Genomic DNA, 24,636 nt, shown 5'->3' on the forward strand with positions numbered 1-24,636 from the left:
ATGCATTCTGCTGTTTAGTGTGTGCATGCACGCGCACACACACACATATATACATATGCTAATGTATACACACACATATGTGTATATATAAGTGTCATATATCTTTTAATGGTGTTTAATTTGTCTAAAATATCCAGAAAAAAAAAAGGTGGGAGTTAGACAATTCCGCTATTATCTGTTTAAAACGCACAAATCATGTTAAATGATCTTAACATCAGTATTTACAGAGAGGTGTGTGTGTTGAGTTCCGGTACGGCGGCCAATCACAGGCGACAGCGCTGCGGCAGTCCAGCCAATCACAGCATAACAACAACACACGATTTGCATAATTCATTTTGGCTCCGGAGTAAATGCCAGAATACAGTAGCACAGGTTGTGCGCTCGCTCCAAAATGGCGCTACGGTGCTGCTTAGTTGCACCATTATCTTGCGGAATCACATTACAGCACGCTTTAGAATGCGCTTCAGCTATTGGTCCGTTCTAGACACGGTCTGGCAGATTGACAGCGAACGCATCCAATGAGAAGCCCGCTTCCTGTAGAGTCCATCCAATAGGATGGCAGCTTCTCCCAAGCCCCTGACAGGCGTACAGTAACATGACAGCAGCTAGCAAACATCTCATCTGCTGCTCAACGACGTTATGCTTTCGCTAGCTGCGTGCTTTTCTGCTGTTTGATTCATTTTTCTTCAGTTGCACACAGCCACAGTTTAGCATGTGCAGCTCGAGCGGTTTAATAAGCAGCCAGATCGTCTGTCACGCTTGAAATATCGAAACCAGCGATTCTTTGGACTTTTGGAGGCCGTGTGTTTTATTTTAAAGCCTATTTTTAACGCATCTTTTCGACGACCAATCAAGAATTTTTTAATATTTTTATTTTCTGTTTGTTTTCCAAATAGCAAGCAGCACAGCTCAATAATATCAGCAGCTGCTTAAATGTAGTTTTTCTGTGTGCCAATCTGGCAACCCGTGCCTTCCTCACATCGATCAGACGGAGCTGTCAATACAGTATTTCAGCTTCTCCAGATGCTCTCTAGTTAACAGCGTTTGCTGTCAGTATCAGAGCCTAAACTTGAGCAAGTACAGAACTAAATCTGTGTGACAGCTCAGCTATAAAAGACACTTACACGCTTTCTGGAAGGGTTGCCAGATTGGGCCAAACAGGACGTGTTTTGGTTGTTCGTCTCGTGTTAATGTCCAAAATCTCCTTTAATATGAACAGGACTCGTTAACTAGTTACTTCTTGGCAGCTGAGGGACATTTGTATTCGATTTTATCCTCCAGCTCTTTGGAAACCAGCGTGTTTAGATACTCTCCGTGCATTTCTGGTTTTCTCTAATATCAACACAAGCCCAGATCTAAACATCTCCCTCGCTGCCTTTCACGAGAAATATTGTGTATCAAAGTGGATCTTTCTGGAGGAGGAAGAAGCTTGAAGGAGCGAAAGGCTGCTGCTTGTTTGTTGTCGTTTTTTAATCTGTTTATTGCTGAAATGACGGCTATTGAGAAACTGCAGATGCTGATCGAAGCAGCTGAATATCTCGATCGAAGAGAAAGAGGTAAAGACGTATTACGACATATGAAAATTATATTTTGCATGCAAATTAATCCTGACACTGTTGCTAGGGGTCTGCTGTAAAGCTAAATAATTTTGCTGTGACCTGATATTAATTGGGAGCATGCATGATATGCACGGTGTTTTTTCTGTTGTGATGACATTTGGAGAAGTGAGCACTTTAGAGACTCTGTTCTGACCAGCACACACACACTAATGTGTCCCTGACCCCCTCTGGGGATGAAACACAAGCGCATATGGCATAGATATATTGTTTTAATGATGCATGATGGCGTGTTTGTGTGCAAATGAGGAATTGCAATGCATTGCTGTTGGTTTACAGTGGAGGGATTCCTGGTGCACCCCCCTCCCATCTATCTGTTGTGGTTCTGGCTATTGGGTTTACTCCAGTTCAGATGACATCATTGACCCAAAAGCAAGACTTTTGTCAAGAAATGGGTTGATTTTAACGTACGGCATCCCAGGTTTTAGAATAGACGGTCAATGTTTGTAATCAATGGCTTTGATTTTCAGGTAGCCGGTGTGCTTTGTGGTCTAATGAGCTTCTAAATGCCTCTGTTTGTCTTTGCAGAAGCGGAGCACGGCTATGCCTCCATGTTACCCTTCACCAGCAACAAAGAGAGGGATGGATTGAAGCGAAAAATCAAAAGCAAGAAAAATTGCAGCAGCAGGTACTTCCATCTAGTTTCTGCGATAACGGAAAATCTCGTGAAGAAATTACAAACAGAGTCAATCCTGAATGCATTAGAGTTTTTATCCAAAGCAAATTTTTAAAAAGGCTGTTTTGTAGTATTTTAACTTGTTAATCGCCATGAAAACACCAACCAATCTACGATGGCTTGACATGAAAAACCAAAGACAAGATTGATTTCAGCAGCAGGTGCTTCTGCTTGGTTTGTACAGAAACACATTCAAATAAATGTTTGAAGAAATTGCTCTTTTATACTGGTTTAACTCCCCTCCATTGTTCTTATAGCCTGTATTAATCAACAACTACTACTATGGATAGGATGAGATGTCTTGCAACATCTGTGATATTTTATTTGCATATTGCATGTTTACACTTCTTCTAACAATAGCAGTGGGTTAGTATCTTGATCCTATTCCGGCTGAACTTAAGCATACCTTAAAAAGATGCAAGAAGTGTCAGTGCACCAAATGCATGAGAATCACACAGCTTCTGAATATGCAAGTAACCTACATCCAGCGCTGGTGTTAATGCATGATGCATGAAATGTTTTTGTGTTTCTGCGCTGCATTAACTCCTCACATCTCTCCGGCTGACTCATTAGACGGCTCTCCCGTCCATTCACGCTGCATGGAGAATGGAAAGTGATTCAGTCGAGTGTGCATCTGATGACGGAGCTTGGGATGCCATATATGCATACGTTCGAGTGTGTGTTTGTGAAACCCTTTATTATATGTAGGTCATCTTTCCCTCCAGCTTTCCTGTTTTCTGACGGATCGAGAGCGGTGTCTTCTTCTCCTCCCCCTCTCCTCTTCTCCTGCATCCATTATATATATATATATGACTCCTACCTCTTGCTTATATTCACACTGTATGTGGGCTAATGCACACAGCAGCATCCATGGGTTCTTCTCTCGTTCCTGTGTGAATGTGTGCGCTGATGCCGTATTTTAAGCCATTCTCTGTGCACTACTAATGTTGTGTGTTGGGAAGGTTACTTTGGAAATGTAATAGGTTACAGATTACAAGTTACTCTATTTAAAATGTAGTAAGTAGTGTAACTATTTCAGTTACTTTATTAATGTAACTGATTGCTTTTCTAAATTTCTAACAAAACTGTTAATCGTGTTGAAGCATGTAAAGCAGGCAGGGTTAACCTTACAGTAGAACTCAACACTGATTTCTCTGACTTTCAAAAGCACAGCCACCACAAAATCAGACTTTAGCACCTCTTTTTACTTTGAGATTGTTCTACAGATTTAAAATTATAACAAGATATTGTTTAATAGCTGTGAATCTTTGTATAACTATGACTGGAAACACTGGCATCTAACAATCCCTTGGGAAAAAAGACTAAATCTTAAAAAATAAAGCATACACATTAACCTAAATATGACCCTGGAGCACAAAAGCAGTCAAGAGTAACACAGGTATATCTGTAGCAATAGACAACAATACATTGTATGGATCAAAATTATACATTTCTCTTTTATGACAAAAATCATTAGGATATTAAGATCATGTTACATGAAGATATTTAGTAAATTTCCTACAGTAAATATATCAAAACTTAATTTTTGATTAGTAATATGCATTGCTAAGAACTTCATTTGAACAACTTTAAAGGAGATTTTCTCAATATTTAGATTTTTTTGCTCCCTCAGATTCCAGATTTTCTAATAGTTGCATCTCAGACAAATATAAATAAAACAGATAAGCATGTGTACTATTCGGTGTCCTAAAACATTGGTGTCTCATATTTTAGAGCAGTCAATGCAATTTGGGAAAGAAATAAATTATGTATGTGTGTGAAAATATTCAAATGTAACCCCTTTTGTAATCATTAACATTTTCATAAGAAACTGTAATTTAATGACACATTTTAACAGATTACAGTTACTTTTATTCTGGGTGACACTTTATTTTAAGGTGTCCTTGTTACAGTGTAATTATACTTTTAAGTACTGAGTAATATTAATGTACTATATGGTTAGGGTTAGGATTAGGTTTTGGTTTAGAGTTAGTTGCATGTAGTTATGCGTAATTTATTGTTATTACAATAGTATGTAACATGTAACGTGTAACAAGGACACCTTAAAATTAGCGCCGTCATACCATTAATCGCATCCAAATTAAAAGATTTGTTTACATAATATATGTGTGTTCTGTGTATATTTATTATGTATAAATACACACACATGCATGTATATATTTAAAAAAATATTATGTTTATGTATTAAATATATTTATTTATAACATAAATTATATTAATATAAATTAAATACATGTAAATATTTGTAAAATATATGCATGCATGAAAAATGAATAAATAAATATGCATGTATGTGTGTGTATTTATTTATTTATTTATATATATATGTATATATATATATATATTATTTTCTAATAATTCTGTAACATGTAACTAGGGGTGTGCGATATGATGATTTTTGATCGTGGATGATAAAAATGTCTCCACGATCTGCTTTTGAAGAAATATCGTAGTATCGTGCTACAGCACACATTATATCAAACACAGTTCTGGTCTCCGTCTCTATATACTGTACAATACCACATACAGCAGTAGAGTTACTCTGACAGGACACTGCACTTATTCGCGATCGCAAAAGTACATTATTTGCACACAAGCCTTGCTGGTTAAATGTTTAATTCACGCGCTTGTTCTGAGCGCATACACCTGAAGCACACTAAAAAGCCTGTCTAACAGCGCCTGATTACTCAACTAACTTATCTTTTGCGCTAATACTGTCAAAACACACAAGGTTTACATACAGACTCAGTTGGTTATCTCTAAAATGAAAGTAAATAGTTAAGAGAGAAACAGATGAGTGTCTGTATATTAGATGCGTGCAGCTCTTAAAGGGACAGGACACTAAACATGCTGTCGACTGTCATTAAAGGGATAGTTCACCCTAAAATTTAATTTCTGTCATTATTTACTCACTCACATGTTTCCCAAACCTCTATTAATTTCTTGTGCTGAACCCAAAAGAAGATATTTTGAAGAATGAGGGTAACCAATCAGTTGCTGGTCCACATTGACTTTGATAGGAAAGAACACTCCTGTGGAAGTCACTGAGGACCAGCAACTGTTTGGTTTTCCACCTTCTTCAAAATAGCATTTATGTTCAGCAGAAGAAAGAAACTCATTCAGGCTTAAAACAACTTTTGAGTAAATGATGGTATAAAAATAAAACATTATGACAGAATTGAGAGACAGATGACAGAATATTTACTTTTAACTATTCCTTTAACGTTAAACTTTAATAAATTTTAATATAGTTTTTTTTTTTTATATAAATGTTTTATATTATTAATATTATATTATTTTTATATTAAATTCTAAATACACCTATTGTACCTGAAAATAAAGCACTGTTTGTTTTATATGTGTATATTATGTGTATTTGTAATGTGTATCTTTGTTCTTATTTTTTAATAAGAAAGATAAAATAATGACAGATTTTGATCTTCGCCCACTTTGGCCTAAATAATGTCTTTTTTATATTGTGTTACCTTGAAAGGCTTTGTCTTTATAACAGGGACATTAGTTTGGCTGTACTGCGCAGACAAAATAGTAAAACCAACATGACAAAGAATCGTGATAAAATCGTGATATGATACGTTTTCCTTATCGCCCACCCCTACATGTAACTAGTTACTCCTCAACTCTGCGTGTAATAGAGCGGTATGCCTTTGAGCTGGATGTGTGTGCAGCTAATGGGACTCTAGACATGCTGTAGGAGACCGCTCTGCTCTTTTATGTGTTGGAGCAGGTGGTCTGGCTGTACACTGAGCTGTAGGCTGTTATGTCTCCGGCATCCGCCTCCGAGTGAGATGATCAGCTGATCTGTTTGTGTAGGCGCGCTAATGTTAGGAAGCTTGATTATAAGTTCATCAGCCAGTCTCAAAATATTCAAAGCAATAATAGACCTTCGACAGGTTATTTCAGAGGCCGCTTGTATTTATATATTTTCATTTGAATGCTGTTTTTTGACCTTTCTATTGATGTCTTGAAAATATTATCACAGTTTCCACAAAAATACTAAGCAGCAATTTCAGCATTGATAAAATCTGCATGATTTCTGAAGGATCATGTGACGCTGATGATGATGATAAATTCAGCTTTGTTGTCGCAGGAAGAAATTACATTTCAAATTATAATATTTAGCATTATTACTGCTTTCTTTTTCATTTTAGTTTAAGCAATTTTCCTATGTGATTTTGTTAGTGCTATCAAACGATTAATCACATCCTAAATAAAAGCTTTTGTTTACATATGTGTGTGTACTGTGTATATTTATTGTTATAAATACACATATGGTATATGTTTTGAAAATATTTAGAGGTATTAACATATATATATATTGCTTTCTTTATATTGTCCTCATTTGTAAGTCGCTTTGGATAAAAGCGTCTGCTATATGACTAAATATAAATATATTCATATAATATATATTTAATATATAAAATTAAAATGTTTAAATATATACATGCACGTGTGTGTATTTATAAATGCATAATAAATATACACAGTACACGCATATATTATGTCAACAAAAACTTATTTTGGATGCGATTAATCGTTTGAGAGCGGGAGTTGTCAAATTAGTTTATTTTCAATTTAGTATTTGTTTTTGTTTCCAGATGGTGATTTTGGTGCTTATTTCATTTAGTTGCAAAGGCATTTTTTCCAATTTTACTTTATATTTATATTTTATTTGTATTTCAGTTAACAGAATGTTTTTAGTATTCGCTAACAATAATAATGTATTTAATGTGGCTCTAACGGCTGAGGGATGAGAATTCAGTATGTTTTCCCATTGTTTTACATTTCCAGCCAATAAAACACTAAATATGTCTTTCCAAAGAACATGTAATCCTTAGATATGAAAATGATGTGTCATAATCCTGCTAAATGTAACCAAGGGCCATAAACGTTAGCTGTGATGAGGTGTTTGACGTTGTTCCTAAAAGGCAAGTTTAAGGAGTGCAGGGATTGTGAGACGCTGGCATGAGAAGATATCTTCTCAGAGGTATTTTTAGAGCAAGGTTTACTGCAGACGGGGTCCTGGGGTCAGTTTGAAGGATGGATGAATGTGAGGAAGATGACACTTTACTCTCTACAGCTTCTTCGTTTGCTCTAGCGCTCATCATGTAGTCTCTTGCACCGGTAGCATTCAAAGTTTTGGGCATTTATGCAAATGCACGTTATATTGAGTTCCAGTCCACTGATTTGATTAGAGAAGTGTGTCGAGTTGCTGCCATATTGAAATACTGCCCCGGTTTTACTATGGAAATCATAATTAATGTGATTTGCAAGTGTTTTTTGTTGAAATAACATAACGTTGATTTCATGCATTTCATTTTTGATTTTGTATTTTTATTAGTACTTTTATTCAGCAAGGATTATTAAATTGATCAAGCATGACAGTTAAGACTAATGCTGTCAAACAATTAATTGCATCCAAAATAAAGGTTTTTGTTTACATAATATATGTGTACTGTGTATATTTATTATGTGTATATACACACACTCACATGCATTTCTGAAAAATATGTTATGTTATATATTTGTTTATAATATAGATTATATGAATATAAATATAGACGTTTGACAGCACTAGTTATAATGTTGCAAAAGATTTAATTTTCAAATTAATGGTCTTGTGTTCAAGTCAAGTCAGTATTATTTGTATAGTGCTTTTAACGATGCAAATTGTGTCAAAGCAGCTTTACATCGGCTTGATATAGAGCTGGGTGTCTTTATATCAGCTTTACAGTAAACATCCTCCCATTGGTAGTTTGTTAGCATTAATGTGCACTGAATATGATCTCTTTTTGTCAGCGCAAGCTTATTAAAGGCAGCGAAAGCAAGATGAGTTCTTGTTTTCCCTCATCTTTTCTCCTGCCCTCTTCTGCTCTGCTTCTCTTTCACTTCTCTGTTGATCTAGAATTGGCCTCTCTGAAGCGATCCTTCGTTCTCTACCCCCCACTGACGGCTTGTGTTTCTAGTTACTGTTGCTAAGCGAGGTCGAGGGTGTTTTACGAACATAGCGAGAGAGACACACACAGAGAGGACAGGGGACATTTGCAATTAGCATTTTGGCAGCTCCTGCATCCACTAAACAAGCCGTAAAACCCCTCTGCTGTTTTAGAGTTTGTTCCTGTGCAGCTTTCACACACACACACACACACACACACACACACACACACAGCAGTTCACCTTTGTACTGAACATTCATATCAGCAGTGACACAGGACAGTCTCTGTGTGTCTTTCAGAACAAGGAGCTGATGTTGGAGTCGTAGCTTGTTGATTAGTTCAGGGCTTTTAAACATTTCAGTGCCAAGAGTCCCCAAAAAAAATATTTATATTAATATAATATGTGACCCTGTACCACAAAACCAGTCATAAGGGTCATTTTTAAGCTGAATAAATAATCTTTCCATTGATGTATGGTTTGTTATGATCGGACAATATTTGTCTGAGATACAACTATTAGAAAATCTGGAATCTGAGGGAGCAAAAAAATCTAAATATTGAGAAAATCTCCTTTAAAGTTGTTCAAATGAAGTTCTTAGCAATGCATATTACTAATCAAAAATTAAGTTTTCATATAATTACAGTAGGAAATTTACTAAATATCTTCATGGAACATGATCTTAATATCCTAATGATTTTTGTCATAAAAGAGAAATGTATAATTGTGATCCATATAATGTATTGTTGGCTATTGCTACAAATATACCTGTGCTACTGATGACTGATTTTGTGCTGCAGGGTCATATTTGATTTTTTTTCTCTCTAAAATGTATTAATTGGCTTGTCTTTTTTTTTAATTACATTAAAAATTGGTGAATTTATTTGTAAAATATTTTCTTTGTTGATCATGTATGTGAGAGAACGCTTAAATAATATGTAATATAATTATATACTTTTATTATTTTAATAATAAAAAATTACTTTAAAAATATTATTATTTTTAATAGTGCTGTCAAACTATTAATCGCGATTAATCACATTCAAAAATGTTTTTGCTTACATATGTGTGTATATTTATTGTGTATATATAAATACACTCATACAGTATATATCTTGAAAAATATATTACTCTTGTGTTACTTTCATGTACGTCTTTATATATTTACTGTCAAATATAAATAAAACAATTAAAAAATAAAAATTATTATTACAACCACATTGACCACTTAATTGTAGAAAATAATACAATTATTATTAAAACTTTTTAAAAAAGGAATATTCACACAATTTTTCTACCATGTATTAATTTTAACAGTAAACCTCTGCTTGTTTGCCAAAAAATAAAAGGGTTTATTTTTCATTTGATTAAAAATAAATGTTTCATGCCTTCATTTGATTATCAGAAAAAATAAAACACAAGAATTTCTGGAAGAAAAAAAATATATAAAAAATTGTAGGGCCCTATTGTTCAAAATGTTGAAATTTATTTATTTCAGTGAAATAAATGTTTTTGTTATTACACAGAGAGTAAAGTACCGTTGGGTACCGGTACCGTCTTGGCGTTTCCATCCAGCGTTTTTTTTTTTTTTTTTTTATTATGAATCTTGAAATGCACATAAAAATAGGTGGATGGAAACATAGCTATTGGGATCCAAAACTGTTTGGTTCTTAACGTTCTTCAAAATATCTTGTTTTTTTGTTCCATAAATAAATGGAACAAAAAATAAAATAAATATTCGCTTTGGATAAAAGTGTCTGCTAAATGACTAAATGTAAATGCATACAGGTTTGGAATGACATGAGGGTGAACGAGTATCATATTTTACATTTAACTATTATTCCTCTAACTTTAACAGTAAAGCGTAGAGGTCGCAACGCCAAGATCATGGGTTCGATTTGCATAAATGCATAAACTGATACATAAACTTGCTTTGGATAAAAGCGTCTGCCAAATGCATAAATGTAAGTGTTTATTAAAAAAGAATAAGCACAGTGATCCATAACATCTCTGTCTTTCTGTCTCTGCAGGTCTACGCACAACGAGATGGAGAAGAACAGGTATGTGCATATACAGTTGTGCTCATAAGTTTACACACCCCTTGCCTTCTTGAGCATCAGTAAATGTTTCCACCTTTTGTAATAGTTGTATATGAGTTCCTCAGTTGTTCTCAGTGCGAAAATATGGATCTCAAATCATACAGTCACTTTTGGAAAAGGTTCAAATGTGCAGAAGATGCTGGAAAACCAAAGGAAGTGCAGGAGCTGGGGGATTTTTCTGAAGAACAGCAGGCAGTTGAACTGCTCAGAAACCAACAAGAGACTCAACTATCACAAAATATAAAAACAGTCGTGGATCATCCAGGAAATGATGCATAGTATTAAGATTCTTTTGAACGGAGTATATGTTAATATCTGTTATGTTAAATAGCTTATTATATTATAGGGCATTGTCGTGGCCAAATGGATAGAGACTCGGACTTGTAACCTGAAGGTCGTGGGTTCGAGTCTCGGGCCGGCAGGGATTGTAGGTGGGTGGAGTGAATATCAATCTCCACCCTCAATACCACGACTGAGGTGCCCTTGAGCAAGGCACCAAACCCCCAACTGCTCCCCGGGCGCCGCAGCATAAATGCTGCCCACTGCTCCGGGTGTATGTTCACTACTGAGTGTACACTTGGATGGGTTAAATGCAGAGCACAAATTCTGAGTATGGGTCACCATACTTGGCCACACACCACTTCCCCCTTATTCAGGACAGTACTAAATAAAAAATAACATGCAATTAACCCTCTTATTTTGTTTCAATTATACAAACTTATGAGCACAACCTTAACCTTTGTGGAATTAGTTCTTATCTGTAAGCCTGCAGGATTATACCTCATTACATCCTTACTGATTAGATTTAGATTTACATGAGCAGGGAATGTGACCAAATGCCTGGTCTCCGTTATTTTGAGTCCACTAGCGGCCAGATAACGCTCAGAGATGAGTATTAAGGTCAGTCAATCCTCTGATGTATCCGTTCATCGGTGACCCAGAGATAAACCTCTCTAAATTTCGAAGGTGAAAAATCTTGCTAATGAACCAGCTTATTATCTCCGTCACCAGTGCTGTATGGTTTGGGTAACTCGGCTGAATGCATTAAATAGTGCATGCTGTCAGGCTCAGCTTTGAGCAAAACCAGGCTGTCTGGACTTCTTTTAAACTCCTAACAATGCATTCAGCTTAAGTCGCACTCCTCTCCCATTCTTTGCTCAGCAAAGTGCGTCTCGGTCTGCGTGCAACTCGTGCAAAGCTCTGAGGTCACAGCGCTCCGGACAACTGATCTGCTATTCATCTCTGAAGAGCGGCTTTCATCTGCTGTTTAGAGGAATATCCAGACAAAGAAGGAAAGCGAGGCTCCTCGTGTCTCTGCTTTTGTTTCAAAATGGAGTCCAGGGCTGATATTCATAAAGCAACTCGTGTGGGAGAGCATTTGTGATGCAGATTTGAGTAAATGTGCAGCATGTCTGATGTGAAAACAGCACAGCTGTGTAGTAATGATTCATGAACCTCTTTGGCTCAAAAAATATATATAACAAGGCTGCTGTGGCCTAGCAAATACACCAAACCCATTTACTTGGTAGGATTTTATTCTATTTTATTTGTGTATTAATTAGGTCAAAATTGCTGAATGTTTGTAAAAAGTAGAGTGGTTTTGTTTGTACCTGGCTCATAGTTTAGCACTGTGACATTTAAATAAAACAGCTGCTGTGAAAGTTGAAATCTTACCTGAAATGCCCCCCAGAAACCCAGCTTTTGGGGCGAATAGCTGTCTTGTGAAATCTCACACACCTGTATCGTGTGAAACAGGGACCTCAGTGTCACACATGGCATGCACCTTCACCCCGCACCAGTTATGGGCCACATGTCACACACAGAGCAGCGAAAGGCTGTTTTTATGGGTGCCAAAGAGAACACACACACACTTCTGCAGCAGCAGACACACACACCGTCTCAAACAGAAGCACAGGTCAGGTTTGCCTGCGAGGCGATGTGTTTGTTCTCCAGATGGACTTCACATGCCCTGTTTGTAACCTGAGCTCCACACATGCCTCGGTGTGTACTGCTCTCCAGTGGGGCTAAGACAATTACTTAGCGGTCAGAGGTCAAAGGCCGGCAGAGGACGGTGATTTATGCTAAAAGTCTTATGGCTTGAAGAGGGTGATCTGTTTAAAGGATCATGGTCGAGCAGATGCACGCTGTCCTGCAGAACTCGGGTGGTCTTTATTTGTAGAGATGCATGGCATGTTGTGGAATTACCTCTTCTGTTTACACTGCTATTTGGGGTCAGTAAGATTGTTTAAATGTTTTTAAAAGATGTCTCTTTGCTCAGCAAGGCTGCATTTATTTGATTAAAAATGGAGCAAAAACAAGAATATTAATACTAATTCAAATGTCTCCTATTTTAACCCTTGTGCATCAATTAAAAAACTTACACATCGGTCAATAGTGGACAAAAATGTCAGTGTCATAAAAATTTGAAGCTTGTGAGCACAGACTTAAGTTTGGTCTCATTTTAAAGAAGACCCATAGCAGATTATTGTTGAAGTAAAAAAAAGTTTAAAAAGTGAAACCAAAGTAAAAGTTATGAAAATGATTTATGGATGATATTTTATATAAAATATATATTTTATGAAACATGTTGAACTCTAATCCTGCTAGAAAACCAAAGCCATAAATCTAAACAAGTTGTGTTCCAAATGTGAGGTTGATATCTCTAAAAATGAGCTTTCAGTAAGATTTTGTTTGGGCGAAGTTCCAAATTTTCCCCGTTAGATGCCAGAAATAATGGCACCATCTGGTAAAAAATTGTAAGAAAAATTAAATTTTAAAGCCTTGCCAACAGAATGAAAGCCTATTAACAAAAATTGCATCATTTTACAGTTAAATATCACTTGTGGTTAAAAATAGCAGATTCAATGGGGACATTTTTGTCTAAAAGGTCCTTAGAGGAACTATTTTGTGTACCTAGTGCAAAATAGATTTATTAAAGGAAATGGGGGTGAAATAGTAAAATTCCAATAAAAATACACACCTGAGCCAAAATTTATGCAGTTGACAATTACACAGGCAAAGTGATTTAAAAAAAAAAAAAAAAAAAAAACTGAAAGGGACAAAAATGTCTAAAAGGTCGCACAAGGGTTAATTAATAGATTTTGAAATGTAATTGGTTCCTGTAATGATACAGTCTTCAGTGTCACTTGATGCTTCAGAAATCATTCTGATACACTCATTTGGAGCACATGAACGTTTATTATTATTATCAATGTTGAAAACATTTGTGCTGCTCCATGCTTTTTGTGGAAACCGTGATGCATTTTTTTCAGGATTCTTTAAAGGAATAGTTTACCCAAAAATGAGAGAGGATTTTTAAGATGAGTTTGTTTCTTCATCAGATTTGGAGATAATGTTGCATAGCATCACTTGCTCTGCAGTGAATGGGTGCCGTCAGAATGAGAGTCCAAACAGCTGATAAAAACATCACATTAATCCACACCACTCCAGTCCATCAGTTAACATCTGGAGAAGACAAAAGCTGCATGTTTGTAAGAAACAAATACATAATTAAGAGTCCTCTGTCCATATTGCTTACTCCAATGAAAAAGTTGTCCGGTCTGAATCATGAGAGAAATATGCACAGTTCTTAATAAATACGAAGGTGGATTTGATGTGAATGACCATTATTATGGATCATGTTGTGGTATTTTTGCCTGAAGCAACAGTTTAAAGTTAAAACACTGATGAATAATGGATTTGTTTTCTTACAAACACACCGATTTTCACTTCTGAAGTCGTTAACTGATGGACTGGAGTGGTGTGTATTATTGTGATGTTTTTATCAGCTGTTTGGACTCTCATTCTGACGGCACCCATTCACTGCAGAGCATCCATTGCTGAGACACTGATGCAGAGACACATTTCTACAAACCTGATGAAGAAACAAATCTTAGCTGGCCTAAGGATGAGCACATTTTTAGCTAGTTTTCAGTTTTCAATTTAATGCATCCTTGCTTAATAAAATACATTTTTAAAAATCTTCGAGACCCTAATTTTTGGAACAGAGCTGTATAAAGGCAGATGAGAAAGCGAAACGAATCTGAGTGCACTGCGACTGAGACAGCAGCACTCGGTGTGGAAATGTCAGATGGCACACGCAGTCTGTATTTGCTTAACAAACACCAGGCCACTCAGGTTATGTCACCACCTCGGTGGCGGATTCTGAAGTTATGTAATAGTATTCTGACCTTAGGACCAGTTAAGCTTGCGCTGCACGAAAACGACAAGCAGTGGATGTTGATTGTGTGTGTGTGTGTGTGTGTGTGTGTGTGTATATATATATAAAACTTTTTTTTTTTAAATAGTTCCTTAAATAATCATTTATTTATTTTAGTAAATTATAATTAATAATTACTGTGTATATATATATATATATATATATATATATATATATATATATATAACATTGATTTTAACATTGTGTGTGTGTGTGTGTGTGTGTGTGTATATGTATGTATGTATATATATATATATATATATATATATATATATATATATATATATATATATATATATATATATATATATATATATATTAAATAACATTGATTTTTCAAATAGTTTATCATAAAGAATAATAATTTTATTTGAGTAAATTATAATGAATAATTAATGAATATATATATAATATTGATCTTTCAAATAGTTTATCTTAAAAATAATAATTTTATTTTAATAAATTATAATTAATAATTAATTAATTATTTTAGCAAATACTTAAAAATATTATTAACATTCATTTTTTGCGACCGCACAGTTTTTTTCCACATTGTAGCTGTTTTAGTGTGTATTTTAGTATTTAGTATTTTTTTAAGTTACGCATCGTCTTTCTGCATAGTCTCTCAGCAGTTCTGTGTTTATAATCTCCCAATTTGCATGACCGTAACATTTGCATATGGCAAAATGACTCCTTTCGTTTTACACCCTCTTGTTATATTCTCTATATTTAAATGAATGCACACTTAACTATAGTGGCTTACAAAGAGCTGCCCACAGCACGTACACACTTATCTCTCGGGAGAGCGTGCTTCGTGACACACAGACGTTCAAACACAGCTGTAAAATAGTTGGGTTGTGACCCACGCCTCCATACAAATACACAGCAAAGCAAAGCTGTCTGCAGTTTCTGGCAGGTTGCGTAACAGGTCATCTGAGACAGAGGAAGCTAGAGTAGTGTTTGGAGGATCAGCTTAACCATCCTTATCTGAATAGCATGTTTGTGTTCGATTCGGAGTGATGTCTTGATGTATTTTACAGCTTTTTTCCTATAGTCATGGGCTTTGTTTTAATTGGCATGTTTGACATTTCATATTATTTAAAAAAAAATTAGCTTGTAGCTTGTTTGTGCTTCTTTTTTCCTCTTGCAATTATAAAGAGCTTTAAAGCTTCAAGAATGGCACACAAGGACCGTAAAAGTATAATAAAACTGCTCAATGTGACTCATGCACTATATTCTTACTACGCCTTTGTGTGAGGAACGAACTGAAATGTGTTAACTTCACAGATCGTAGTTGCATTCTTCTCATCTCTATGATTCATGTTGCTGCTGCTGCTTTTCTGACTCACTCTCTCGTCTTCTTTTCCCCTCATCTCCTTCCCAGGAGGGCACATTTACGGCTGTGTTTGGAGCACTTAAAATCCCTGGTGCCCTTAGGACCAGACTCAAACCGGCACACAACCCTCAGCCTCCTTATGAGGGCCAAGGAACACATCAAGGTATGTGCCAGCGTCCCATTGGTGGGTAATATTGTTTGGTGGCATGAAAACGATGCAGTGATCTGATATTAAAGCAGTAAGTCACAAGAAGAGTTTACTGTGATTTTACCGCGGTTAAGTGGTGTTATTAGGCACGGTGTAATCGAAACCTCCTGTGGGCTTAAACCCCCAATGCTTAATTAAATTTATAAATAATAATAATCACAAAAAACAGCTCTTACACAAAGATGTATAGTTCATTAGTTTAAGAAACCTGATGCATAGTTAGGGCTGGGCGATATGGCCAAATAAATAAATTCTCGATTTTTTTCAGAACGTTTGACCGATACTCGATTTTTACATTTTTAACTAGTCAACTACAAAATGTAACTACAACATGATTCAAGTAACTCTTTCGTTATTAACCCTCTAGTTAAAGAAAATTCTATTCCGAGTGCAGCACACATGAAGCTCTCAACATGATGTTAAACAAATCACTTGTTAAATATCTTTGCAGATGGAAAGATGCATGAACTACAACTATATATTAGTACAAACTTGTCTTATACATATTATATGTTCATAAATAAGGAAAATGCTTTAAAAAAAATCTCAGAATTCAAGGTAATTCAAAATGACTGAAGGTATAACACCAGTAGACTATTAACTATAAATGTTCTGTAAAAACAACGAACAGCAGCTTTCAGCCGGTCATCATGATGCAAACATGAAATATCAGACATACAGTAGTAGTTCATCACAGGTTTTTTTATTAGATTGCGCTGCTTTTCCATTGTTTGTTCTATGTAAACATGGACGCATTTCACTCTTGCGCTCACGTCTTATGCATGATACGGCTTTATAAAAATGCAGCGCTCAAGTTAAGACAAGTTCACTCCCATCTTCTTGCATTTTTTCCTATTCCACTGCCTGCGTTGCATCTTTGTAAACACAAAAGTGCATTCTGTGTGAACGGCGCCTGGTGCTATATTCTACTTATGGTCCTTCACAGAGTGGTTAATCACGTACACCAACATGCGGATTGTTATTTTCTCTTTACTGTTATCATGGTCATATTGTCAAAGTGTCTAATTCTAACGTTTGGTAATATTTCTATTTAAAATCATGATTCATCGTGGCCAAACATTAAATTAGAATTAATCGATAAAATTGGAAAAATCGCCCAGCCCTACATACAATACTGTTCAAATGATTTGGGTCGGTATGATGTTTTTCAAAAAGAAGTCTCTTATCCTCAAGGCTGCATGTATTTGATCGAAACATACAGACTTTGAAGCCATGTGTGTCTTGTAGAGGTTGGAGGATAGTGAGAGGAAGGCCCAGCACACTATAGACCAGCTGCAGAGAGAACAGAGACACCTGCGCAGACGCCTGGAGCAGCTCGGTGTGGAGCGCACACGCATGGACAGCATGGGCTCCACCATCTCTTCAGACAAATCTGACTCCGACCAAGGTATACCAGTCTTAGATAACATTTAGTTTTATTGATTTATATAGCACATTTAAAGAGATAGTTCACCCAAAAATCACCCTCATGTCGTTCCAAATTCGTAAGATCTTTGTTCATCTTTGGAAACACAAATTAATATATTTTTGATGAATTTGGAGAGCTCTCTGACCCTCCATAGACAGCAAGGATCCTATCACGATCAAGGTCCAGAAACGTAGCAAGGACATTGTTAAAATAGTCCATGTGACATCAGTGGTTCAACAGTAATTTTGCGAAGCTACGAGAATACTTTTTGTGCGCAAAGAAAACAAAAATAGCGTCTTTATGCAACAATTCATCTCCTCCGCGTCACCCTATAGCGCCATTTTGGAGAGTATCACATATGTAAACAACATATGCTGTTCTGTGTCAGCAGCACCATACGCGGATACGCTGTTTACCTTGTTTACGCTTTGATCTGAACGTAAACAACGTATCCGCGTAAATACGTTGCATACATTGTTTACGTATGTGATACTCTCCAAAATGGTGCTATAGGGTGATGCGGAGGAGACGAATTGTTGAATGAAGTTGTTATTTTTGTTTTCTTTACGCACAAAAAGTATTCTCGGAGCTTCGAAAAATTACGGTTGAACCACTGATTTCACATGATTTGTTTTAAGGATTTCATTATTACATTTTTGAGCCTTGATCGCTCTCGGAGTTCATCAAAAATATCTTAATTTGTGTTCCGAAGATGAACGAAGGTCTTACGAGTTTGGAACGACATGAGGGTGAGTAATTAATGACAGAATTTGTATTTTTGGGTGAACTATCCCTTTAATAACGCCACTTTAGTCGACCAAAGTGCTGCACAAAATTTTTTATAAATACATAAAACAAATAACAATATAAAACAGATCACAAATTTATGACAAAGGTAAAATCACACATATAAAATATTATACATTTATTATTGCAGACCAGTAAAGTATTTGATAAGCTTAAAGGCCTGTTAGTCTCATAGTACGAGAGGAGATCAGACAGGTAAGATGGTGCCAAACCTGCCATAGATTTGTATACAAACAGCAGTACTTTAATAAAGATATATTCTCATCTGGTTTCATTGGAAGATAAAGCTGTATATCATCTGCATAAAAATTGAATGCGATATGAAGCTTACGAAATCTCTTAGCTAGAGGAAGAAGAGGGAGAACAAAACAGGGCCTAAAACGGAGCCCTGTGGTACCCCACATGTACATGCAGCATTGACAGAGGTACAATTCGCAATAGCTACAGAAAAATATCTCCCCTTAAAATAGGATGAAAACCAGATTAAGGCTGTTCCCCTAATTCCAACATACTCCTCCAATTGCCTCAATAAGATAGAATGGTCAAAAAGGTCAAAAGGTAGTAGGTAACACATGGTTTAGCATGTGTGCTTCATTACTTAGAGCTATGGATGTAAAACAGGTGATGTGTGTCAAGCTGATGACAGTTCCCACATTTCTCTCCACTGTTTGTATTAATGAAACTGACAGAAATATATTTAAACTGTCGCAGAGCCAGAGACATGCATTAATGAATGGGTTTTGGTAGCGTAATGGTTAACAGTTTGGACTGGTAAACATATTTAATCCCAGAGTAGCCTATGAATTTGATTTGTGAATCTCTAGTTTGGGCCAAAGATTCAATCCAAGTGTGAAAACAGCCTTTGAAAGACTGTAAGATTTACTTTTGAGAGGATTCAACGTCACGTGAGGGCTTACATGATGGTCCTAGGCTGAATTATAGGCACGTGTGTTCGTGTAAATAAAAACATCATCATTATTACATTAACATTAGATATAAGTATGTAATTTAAAGCATTTGGACATTTTTCCTTTGTGGTAGTTATCCAGTGTAACAGATGCATAAGAAATAAAAAGTAACAAATGCTTAACTAATGAATGTAACAATAAAAAGTACAAAATAAAAATGTATTTAAAATGTTTAACACTTTATTTTAAGATGTTCTTGTTACACGTTACATGTGCTCACTATTATAACAATAAATGATGCATAATTGCATGCAAGTAACCCTACGCCAAACCCTAACCCTAACCATATAGTAAGTGCATGTATTGAATTAATATTACTCAGTACTTAAATGTATAATTACACTGTAACAAGGACACCTTAAAATAAAGTGTAACGAGATGTTCTGAAAACAAATGAAAATAAAAGAGATGAATTCATAGAATGAGGTGGAGTGCGATCAGTAGGAAATGCACAGATAAACAGTTGTGTTTTAGTCTGGATTTAAATGTAAATGCAAGTTAATTGTAAAATATTAGTTTTAATAACAAAGCACACAAATACTGATGGGAAAAGTGACAGAAAGTCAAACAAATGTGGATGGATGTGAATGTAAAGCAAGAGAACAAACAGTGGAACTGAACTGTTTGCTTTTGCAACACATCGAAACCTGTACTGCTCATTTAGTGCACATTAAACAGAAACGATGTAGTTCTTTATTGTAATAATTTCACAAAACACTTCTCAGGACTCGTTTTCATGCATTTGTCACGCTGCCATGTGTGCATTATTTAACTCGAACACAACAAGGGCAAATATGTAAGATCCTTTTGTGAGGCTTCTAAGAACTCTTTAAAAATACCCAGAAGCCCTTGCTTCTAAAAGGTTTTTTAGTGGTAATGCTTCTACCTGGAATCAGAAATGCACAAGATTCAGGTTCGCTTGCAGACACACGGTGGAGGTTTGATGATCACATGCTTTTTCCCAGAAACGAGACAAATGATTGTCTCGAGGAGTTTGTTTTGTATATGCTGTGGCCAGTCCTACAAACAGATGGCACGCAGACAGACTGCAGCATGATGAATGCTTTAACACCTAAATTGGAATGTTGCCATGGAGATAATGGGCCAGAATGACTAAATGTAGCACTCTTCAAAATGCACATGAAAATGCTATAACATAAATAACAGTTGATCGGAAACAAGTTCTTACAATTACAATGATAAATTCCGTGCATGTGAATAGATTTTTTTTTATATTAAAGAAACAAATGCAGCATGTGCATATAGTATATAACAAAAGACAATAATTATCAAGGAACATTTGGTAGATGATGTTAATACAGATGAAGCGGAATGACGCATGTCAGAATAAAAACAGCTCACTCTCTCTTTATCAACAAAGCTGACTCTTAAGTGTGCACTGGTGACGGCTGCATCGATTAGAACGTGATCGATCTTGTTTGTTGTGTCGCACCGCTTGTTTGCAGTGTAAACCTCATCACCTCTGTGGTTTAGGTGGTTTGCCAATGTCTTGTGTTTTACCTTTACATTTAGTCTAAAGCTGCATAACAATTATTGCTATAATCGATCAACCTATTGGTTATTATTTGGATTAAATGAACAAGAAGCCTCATTTAATTTTCTGTATTTTATGAAAAACAACTTCGACCAATAAATCGCTAAATTATAAATTATGAAAATAAATAAAATCTTTAAAAATTAAAGTGTAAAACTGAATTCAAATTTAAGTGTAAATGTGTATATATCATTTTTTTTTTTTGTAAATGTATGTATATATGTGTATATATGTGTGTGTGTGTGTGTGTGTGATAAATATAATTTAAAAAATAATAATTATATTAATTAATAAGTAAATTATATTATATAATGTTAACAAAAAATGATCTCAGGCTTGGATTTCAATGCCTTTGAAAATGTGTTTTCCACAGAAATGTATTTTCCCACTGTAATACGGTGGCATTACTAATAATGACATTTGTTGATTAATCTTACAGTTTTTCATAGTTTTTCGTCATTTTTCAGTTTTGAGTTTACTGACCTAAGAAGGATAGAGAGGGAATATGTGCCAAACAGTTGTAAGAATATATTGCATTAGCGATGGTAAGATTCACTAATTTGCATCGGTGCATCGGCATATAAGTTTATGATTCGATGCATCGATTTTAAAAAAGTGTGCATTGGCTGCAAATTGGCATTTGTACCATGATGCATCGTTTCTAACATATTTGCATAATTGCATTGTGTGGAATCGAATTGAAATTTGATCACACTGCACTGTCAGTGCACAAAATGTATGTATTATAGATGTATGTATTATAGATGCACATCCCTATAATACATACATTTTGTGATTTTATAATATAAAATAATATCTAAAATGAAATTTTCTTGTGCTTGACGTTCAACGTCTTTGTAAATACATTTTTTCCACTATTATATAGTGACGTCACAGTAATTGACAATGAAATTTGTATATGACTTTCTGTCAGTGTGTTGTTGCTGCCCTAGTTTAGTTTTTTGGCAGATAGTTTGTATCCTTTAGTGACCCTGTACCTCTAGCACTCTCTATTCTAATTCTATTTTATCCATTTCTTTTTGTTTGTTGTTTTGTTTGTAAGAAAAAAACACGACCCTCTAACACTTGCACTCTCTATTCTCTATTGCACTCTATTATATATATATATATATATATATATATATGTAATAAAAAAATTGAATAACTTAATACGTGCACTGTGTCAGACTAACCGAGACTTGTCACAGCACTTGCATATTATTGCTCTTTTGTTGGTTTTGATTGCTTTCATTGTCCTGATATGTAAGTCGCTTTGGATAAAAGTGTCCGCTAAATGAAATGTAAATGTGCTTTTCTCTCAATGTGATTTACAGTATACTAACATATTGCATAGATGCAAACTCCTCACCTTTAGAACTCCAAACTCACTTTTATGAGATCAAAATAGGTCACCTATGAGATTTGCATTTGACATATAAGGTAATAAAAATATTTAAAAAAATACCTTAAAGTAACTACAAATGAGCATGTAAAACAAATATGTGAAACATGCCCCCGGTTCTCACCTTTTTTCCCCGTATTTGTTTGCATCTGTGATATTAGGTCTGTAAAGTAAAAGATTTAATTACAGTTATTCGTAATTTTTCTCAGTTTTTGTACAATTTTGACTCGGATGCTCTGCAGACAGTAGCATCAGATGAATAGCCTCCAAACAGCCCTAACCCTTTCTCTTCATGTTTGCTTCACAGAAGAGGTGGATGTTGATGTGGAAGGAACAGACTATCTTCTGGGAGACCTGGAGTGGAGCATGAGCAGCGTGAGCGACTCGGACGAGCGGGGAAGTTTGCGCAGCAGCTGCAGCGATGAAGGCTATTCCAGCGCCAGTCTCCTCCGACTTGCTAACTCTCAGGACAAGAGCCCTGCGCTGGCCTGCAGTCTATAAGAGCACAGATCACCCCGGGTTCATCTCCACCACTCCAACCTTCACCTCCAGCCACAGCTTCTCCTCTCATACTTGACCGCTGTTCTGATCCAGAAGCTCGTGCTCTTGCTCCGGTCGAGAGGAGGAAGTATTGGATGACCAGACCTCACTGACCTCACCGCCTTCGTCCAGTCAGATCATCCCGGTCATTTGCCTTCGCTGCCATCCCACCATCCTGGAGAAAGACCCTTAAAGACCTCACAGCCAGATGAAGAATGTGCACCGTATCACACACACTGCCTCTGTCTCTCAGAACCGTCCGGACGCAGGGCTGGGTCACCTGACCTACTTTGCACAAAAGTTTCAACAGTAAGATTTTTAATGTTTTTTTAAAGAATTCTCTTCTGCTCACCAAGCCTGCATTTATTTGATGTGAAGTACAGCAAAAGCAGTAATATTTTGAAATATTTTTACTATTTAAAATAACCACTTTCTATGTGAATATGTGTTAAACTGTAATGTATTTCTGTGATCTGCAGCTGTATTTTCATCATCATTACTCCAGTCTTCAGTGTCACATGATCTTCAGAAATCATAATAATATACTGATTTACTGATCAACAAACATTTATTAAATAGTAAAAATATTTCACAATATTACTGCTTTTGCTTCACTTCAGATCAAATAAAAGCAGGCTTGGTGAGCAGAAGAGACTTCTTTAAAAAACATCAAAAATCTTACTGTTCAAAAACTTGATACTGGTAGTGTAGATGCCGAAGACGTCCGTAGGAGTGGCCTTTTTTTACTCTCGTCCTGCGTAATAACCGAGGACTGGATTTTGGAAAGCGAAAGGGCTACTTCTACCATACTGGTCAAAGATGTGCTGTGCTCTCGTTTCGTTCCCTAAACCGTCTCTCTGAAGGGACTGCAGCTACTTTAGTGGTGTGTACAAAAACAAAAAACCTATCTACACGATGTTATTTCCTTTTTTCTCGTTAATACTCATGTTGTGTGAAATCATCAGGGCGGGTAGCAATACACCCCTCAGCTGGACTCAAAGGTGCAAGAGAAAATCTCTCTTTTTTTAATGCCACCTACTGCATCCGGTGGGTGAAGAGATGAAGCGTTTGCAGCATGAGTTAGGGAAGGGTTGTGTTTGTGAAACGGGGTGGATCTCAGGTATCTCTTCCTCTCTCTCTCTAAGGACAGTGGCGTTTTTGGTGTGTGTGATGCATTATTTGTCTGCTGTCTTTTCTCTCGACTGTTCGGCCCTAGGGCGCTTCTAGAAGCACATTCCACGACAGAGCAGAGGTTTGCGTCAATGCATGGACAAAGCTTCAGATTACCTGCTGTGTGTGTGTGTGTGTGTGTGTGTGTGTGTGTGTGTGGCTGCAGCACTTGATTCCTGCCACCCAGCTATTTCAACTAAATGTAGTCATGATCTGTATATAGTTCACAGAAAAAGAGAGATATCTACATATATGAATAAAGTATTTATATTTGATCACATCGTATTTCAGACTATATATATATATATAAATATATATGAGAATATATTTAAGTAGTGATTGCCTTCGTTGCTTCAGTTATCGTTTGTGTTAGTTTCAATGTGGAGTTGATTTTGCACGCAAAAAAAAAAAAAAATGTTATTTTTTCCAGTGCAAAAAAATACTAAAAAAAAAAGCATAAAAAGTTAGATAAACTGCATTAAAAAATTAATTTGTGGAGCGTGGGTAATCAGAGGTAGGCTGTTATTATTATGGTGCCTGATGGGATTGGGGAGAGGTGTAATGTACACTAGTGAGTGAAGTGGCCTCTTTAGGGCGCCTGGTGAGGGATCTGTGTCTGAATGTACTGAAATGTAATT

General features: G+C 36.0%; 1 protein-coding gene across 2 annotated transcripts; it reads left to right on the forward strand.

Annotated features, from left to right (window-relative positions):
* The first annotated feature begins 578 nt into the window (after positions 1-578).
* LOC306870147 (max dimerization protein 1-like) lies at positions 579-24,272 on the forward strand. 2 transcript variants are annotated; one of them, XM_079417252.1, is made up of 6 exons: positions 579-1,556; positions 2,145-2,244; positions 10,296-10,325; positions 15,968-16,082; positions 17,376-17,535; positions 22,596-24,272. In XM_079417252.1, exons 1-6 carry the CDS (start codon positions 1,490-1,492, stop codon positions 22,787-22,789), a joined length of 666 nt encoding a protein of 221 aa, XP_079273378.1. In that variant the 5' UTR covers positions 579-1,489; the 3' UTR covers positions 22,790-24,272. The 2 variants fall into 2 exon arrangements, with proteins under 2 accessions (XP_079273378.1, XP_079273379.1); XM_079417253.1 differs by having other exon boundaries at positions 22,599-22,901.
* The last annotated feature ends 364 nt before the right edge of the window (positions 24,273-24,636 follow it).

The sequence above is a fragment of the Barbus barbus genome (genome assembly GCF_936440315.1).
Source record: "Barbus barbus genome assembly, chromosome: 5".
Lineage (NCBI taxonomy): Eukaryota > Metazoa > Chordata > Actinopteri > Cypriniformes > Cyprinidae > Barbus > Barbus barbus.